Source organism: Phaethon lepturus, unplaced genomic scaffold (assembly GCF_000687285.1).
Source record: "Phaethon lepturus isolate BGI_N335 unplaced genomic scaffold, ASM68728v1 scaffold25016, whole genome shotgun sequence".
NCBI classification, from domain to species: domain Eukaryota; kingdom Metazoa; phylum Chordata; class Aves; order Phaethontiformes; family Phaethontidae; genus Phaethon; species Phaethon lepturus.
The window spans coordinates 1-5,833 of NW_010547255.1; the positions used below are offsets into that span (position 1 = coordinate 1).

General features: G+C 46.2%; 1 protein-coding gene across 1 annotated transcript in view; it reads left to right on the forward strand.

Annotated features, from left to right (window-relative positions):
- Window positions 1-1,343: 1,343 nt before the first annotated feature.
- LOC104622722 (protein spire homolog 1-like) overlaps window positions 1,344-5,833 on the forward strand; it is a 16,917-nt gene continuing 12,427 nt past the window's right edge. Inside the window, exons 1-4 of the mRNA XM_010289593.1 lie at window positions 1,344-1,584; window positions 2,366-2,397; window positions 2,891-3,055; window positions 4,182-4,247. Coding sequence (XP_010287895.1) covers window positions 1,344-1,584; window positions 2,366-2,397; window positions 2,891-3,055; window positions 4,182-4,247 — 504 coding nt within the window. The remainder of the gene's footprint in view (window positions 1,585-2,365; window positions 2,398-2,890; window positions 3,056-4,181; window positions 4,248-5,833) is intronic.

A 5,833-nucleotide genomic window follows, 5' to 3' on the forward strand; every position in this document is an offset into this window, starting at 1 on the left:
GCGCTCGCTGTTGGGGTCCTCGGTGCCTGGGCTGCCGTCACCTCTTCCCCACACAGCTTACCCCGGCCGGTGCTGAGTGCCTGGCCCCCAGAGCCGCGGGAGGGGAGCCCCTGGGCTTCCCCTGCCATCCGTGGCTGAGGGGAGCTCTGAGCCTCCCACTTGGCAGAACCGCTGCAGGCAGGAGTGGGAAAGCCCCTCTCGGGAGCCCAGCCACCCATCTTGGCCAGGCTGATGCCTGGGGCAGAGTCCAGGCAGTGAGGCAGCCCAGAAAACACCACCCAGCTGTGAGCCCCCCAGCCACAGTGAGGCGTGGTGCCTGCAAGCACCCACCGCATGGTCTGATGATGCCAAGGCACACTGGCCTGGACGCCTCGCCAAGGTCCAGGGCCTGACTGACATGCTGCATTCCCAAAATGTCATGAGCAAGAAGGGAAAGAAATATAAATTACGTTATTCACGCTTTTTAAACCTTGCAGTTCTTCGCAGGGGGGGACTTTGGACTGTTGAGAGTCAGCACAGCAGCAGCCAAGGTTCCCTGTGGTACGCTGCAGGCACTGCGGCAGCAATGGAGTCCTTCAGGGGATGATATGTGCCGCAAGCCGTGTGACTGTCCCCTCCCATCACATGCACGCCCACAGAGCCCAAAGCGCAAAAAAAGCTGGGTAACTGACTTCACACCAGTAGCAATTCACATCAGCATTTTGAAGAAGGAAGGGCCTTACCGGCCCTGCCCTGGGTGCCCACCCGGCCTGCTTCGCCCCTGCGTGCATTGCTCCCAGCCCCAGCTGTTGGGATTTGCTGAGGGAGGGCCAAATGGTCAAGGCCAGGCAGCAGTGGGGGCCGTGGTGGATGCAGGTGCCCTGTGGAGTTGATTGCTGTAATGTATTAGTGCTCCTAGAATAGTTTCCCGTCAAATGGATTGAATTTTGGTCATCTTCTGCGAGTTCTTCTCCCCTGAGTATAAGACATTATTTCCTGCCTCCTTCCCTCTCTGCCTGGATTTCTTGCCTGCCAACAATGGTATTCCAATTAATATATTTGTTAGGAACAATGGAGTTAAATTGAGCATGATTCTTGTACAGTATTACCTTCTCTTTAGAGTCCATTTTGTTGTATGCTTTCTGTTTTCTTTCAATGTGTCTTATACAAGTACAGATTAAAGTGGTGTCCCTTTAAAAAGATGGAGCAAAATTGGCATTCATGATTGCACCTGTAGGGAAGAGAGGTGGGAGCAAACTAGGAGGCAGAACTGCTAAAAGGCTGCTATGAGCATTTGTCTGTCCTGGGCAGGGAGGGTGTTAAGCGTCTTAGGCTAAGAGTGGAGATGAGAGGTAAAGGTGATAATGGAGTCTCCACAGTGTGAGCAGAGGATCACAAAGGTCTCTCTAGCTGAAGTTCTGAGGTGTTTTGGACATCCTATAACAGAGGAGCAAGCCTGGGCTATCTGTTTTCAGTGTTGCCGTAAAATGGAGCAGTTGGCTCAGGGGATGTACCCACCACTCCATTCTGTGTTTTTAAAAGGTCCTGGAAGCATCTTTATCCATGCTGATGGTACTGCTTCCTTCAAGGTGTACCACAAGTCTGGTAAGAGCATAGGTAGCTGTGGTTGCCAAGGGCTGTTCCTATATCAGGCTGAAAGGGGGTGACAAAGTGGGGAATTCTTTTTTTCCCTGCCTTTTGTTTTTTCCCCCTTCCTCTCTCTGTATGCTGTCACAAAGATGTTCTGCTGCCTATACTTCATTTCAAAGGCCTGTAGATAAGTGGTAATACAGATGTATGGCCTACCAATTTTTATAATAGAGCTCTAGTGAGTCATTAGGGAATAGCTGGGATGAAAGTTTGTTACTACTTACCATTATTTAAAATAAATGGTCTGAGGCTTTATTGTATGTCCTGCTCTGTTCATCTTCGAATATGTGGTTCCTTTGTTATAATAACTCTCATGACAGATCTGTGAGTGAGTTTCCCTTTTTTGTCACTGTGTGTAGCCAGCAAGCTACAGCAAGCTTTGTCTTATGCACTGCTTAGTTGCACTGTTGCAGAGGTCAGTGCTGGGCTGACTCTTCAGGGACCAGAGTGGGTAATAGAGAATGAAGACAAAGACCCAGCGCATTCCTTGTGGTTAGATATCTATTGGCAAACAAAAAAAAAAAAGTATCCAGTAGCACTTAGTCTGAGGCTAGTACGTACAATAAGGAGAGTATCCTGTGTTGCTTTCCAGGAGTACCCCAATATAGGCCTACTTTCCGCAGGTGGGACTGACCTGAGTCAGAAGGGTTTGTTTCTGTATTACCAAGCATTCTACTTGTTTTGCAGTTATCTTTCTCCCCCTCCCCTCTTCTTCCCTCCCCCCCCGCCCCTTCAGATGTTGGAAGCATTCAGCAGTCAGAGGACAAGGTAAGTCTGTGTCTTCACCTTCATACGCGTGCAGTTATAATCCTGCTGTAGTAGAAGGCCAGCTCAGGAGATGCAGATGTCTAGGTGTTGGAAACTATCGAGGTGCTTAAATTTGCTGTGCCCCGTGAGAGTGACTCTGCTTCCTGCAGTCTGGAAAATGAAACAAAATGCTAGGTCTGAACTCAAGACAATGGGGCTGGGAAACAACATGCACAGATGCTGCCTATTGTGGAGTAGCCCACAGTCTTTTTGTCTTAATAACAGATAACTTAGAGGTGCTAGATAAGGCCATTTAAAAATCTTAAACCAGCTTATTCAGAGAGTGTCTCAGGCTACCCAACATGCATCTAGCTGTCTTTTGGGCACTTCTTATCCTGAGGGATGTGCTCGACCCTAAGGGGCTGCACAGGCTATGCACATGGCTGGGAAATGAGGGCTGGGAAGTTCTCCACAACACTTTCTGCTGCACTGCTTCCTTGGTCTCTGTCTGCAGCTGCTGGAGTACTTGGGAGTGGTGATCTATGAAGCCCTGGACTGGGGAATCGACAGCCAAGTAGAGCGAGAACTGAGTGATCCTTTGGAGAAACTGTTGTGCCTCATGTTGAAACTGGATGATGAGGCAATGAAACCAGCAGTCACCCTGCAGGATGTTATCAAGGTTTCCTTCTTCCTACTTAGTAAATATAGCAGCTTTAGAGGAGTTGATGGAACAATGCTGTTAACCAATGGGCAAGACCATTTCCAGGAAAAAGCTGGGTAGCTTGTTGGAGGACATAGAGGGAGAATGTGGCCTTCCCATCAGAGGGGAAGGCAAAACCGTCTTAGGTGCATCCTTAAGAAGGAAGACTGAGCATGACTCTCACAGCTCTGACTATGAAGTCCTTCTGTACATAGTTTCCAAATTTGATACGCAGAAGACTATGGTCACTGGTCCATAGTATACAGTTTCTGCAAGAGCTGTGATTTGAATGTCTCAACTCAAACAAATATTTTCCTCTCAACTGTTATTTAAAGGTATGAGAAACTTCCCATGCCTCACTCTGAACAGGGCAAGTGGTTCCACCTGCTGTGTTTTGTTGTGCTTTGTCTGCCCTGGAGGCTTCTCCTTCCAGGTACTTATTTCAAAGCGCACCTTATGGAGAGCAAGATACATAAATTACACAGCTACTTATGTTATTGTACATGTTAGATTGGACAGCTTGCTGCTTTTTTCCTCTGTATCTGAGGATAAAAAAGATAGGAAAAAAGACAGAAAGGGGCTGAGAGGAAGGTGGTTTTTAACCATAGGTTGAGAAAACTGTATCTTGCTTTATTCCATCCTGTCATGTTTTTTCATTACAAGATCTCTTTTAAATAGCAGCACTTCTTTCAGGCCTGTGAAGAGCACTTGTCCAGGCCTTCTGAGGCTACCAGCCATTATGAAATGACCTGTAGGAGCCTGTTTACTGAATATATGGAACTTCAGAAGCTTGTGACCATCATCGAGACCTCCAAAGAGGTACATTTGGGATCATCTCTTAGCTGCTATTCCCTCTACCTTCACACACTGACCTAGTTCTAAAGTAACATTACCATTGCACTAGAAGTGCAGTACCTAGCCGAAGGTCTATTTTCATGATATGAAAGGCTACTGTCTCTGCACCATATTAGTAATTTATTGTAGCTTTTGAAAGTTTGCGTGTTTGGCACTTCTAAGTGTTTCAGATCAACATTAGTAATTTATACAGATAGACAGGAAGTCGCTGAACAGTGCAAGGTAATGAATTTATGTGCTTGCTTCTCAGAGTCTGAGAAAAATGCATGTGGAAGATTTGGTGGAAAATCCCCTTAAGAAGAAGGAAAAACACTGGGTAAGGGATTTAATTCCTTCATTACAGGGGGTTGTTTTTTGTTGGTGTTTTTTGTCTACTGTGGCTCTCTGAGGCTTTCCATTGACTCTTCTATGAAAAGTAGAGTTTGTCAAACGAAACTCCTTAGGTTGTTCAAGAGCTTAAGATTTGTCTGCAAAACAAGCTGGGGAGTGAACTTGAAGTTAAACTATTTAATGTGTTAACATCATGTGGACATTTATTCTACGCAAAGAGTGTCTTTGTGGTTCAGCTTAAACCACTTCTAAAAGTGAAGTTGGAGGCAGTCTTTGGAATAAGTGTCCACAAGAAGTTATTCAGGCTGTTTCTTCCTGCAAATGAGCCCCAAACTCCAGCTCTTGGCAGTAACTGACACCTGCCAAAAGCAATCTGTTCTTTTCTTGTAGCGACTGAAAACTCACAGAAAACTGTTCTGTTGGTGGTAGTACTGGGGTGGACTCATTCAGGCTTATTATGTGGGGTCTGTGCTGGGTTCCAGGTATGTTGGGTTCAGGGCTGGAGGGGACTGAAGGCCAGTAGCTCTGTCCATCTTTGTCGTTGTGCAGCTCCAGCAGCTCCAAAGGGGTGAAGGAGGGTGAGATTGGAAGATGTAGCTCCTACCTTCTGCTCACTGCCTTTCTTGTCCTTCCATAGACCTTGGGCTGTGTGTTTGGGGCAGAGAAAGCAACTTACTCTGTTCTTTTCAAGGCCCTACACAGTCAGGGCTCAATCAGAAACAAATAGCTCTTCGAGCTGGAGCTCTGCCCAGCATAAATAAATGCACTGTAGTCTGGAGTCTGTGGAGACAAACGGCAAGCCCCGAGAGACTTGTGGACTTGCTCCCTTTGTCTAAATAGCACTTGCTTTGAAGCGTGCTCAAACTGTTTGTATGAAAATGTTTGTGAAATGTGTGTTTGGGCATATTCTCAATTTTGTGATCTATTAAAATAAACTGGCAAGCTATCTCAAACCACAAACTCATCAACTGCTATAGCTCTTTTCTGCAGGGAATACATGAATAAATACATGGGCTTTGCCGTGTGGCCTGAAGGCCAGTGTATTTGGCCTCTGCTCCTTCAGTAGACTTGAATTCCAAAAGCAGGATGTCTGTTGCAAATCCTCTGCCTCTAGTTTCCAAGTCCCTGAGCACCAGTTGATTGCATTGCTCTGACAAACTCTTGAGTTTAAAATAACCAGAATGCCAACTTCACTGGGATCCACAGATTAGAGCTGATGCCTTGAGTCGTACCAAGCAGCTAATGCTCTCTATGGACCACACTTTTTCATGTTGACTGCCACGAAACAGGCCTTCTGAAACATAGACCACAGCCTGATAGCATGCAGGGTTGTACAGTTTCAGTAGAGCTTATCCATACATGTCACAAGATAATCTTCACCTTGAAATTGAAGCAGTGAGACCTTTTAGGAACACAGCTGTCTTACCACTCATCTGTTGAACTGAATGCAATGGTTTGGAGTGTTGTAGCATCTTATGTTATATTGCATAGGTATGGGAATTTTGTGTAGAGTTTGACCATGCATGGCATGGCCCATGTAGAATAATTGCAATGATTCAGTCAGTAGGGAAA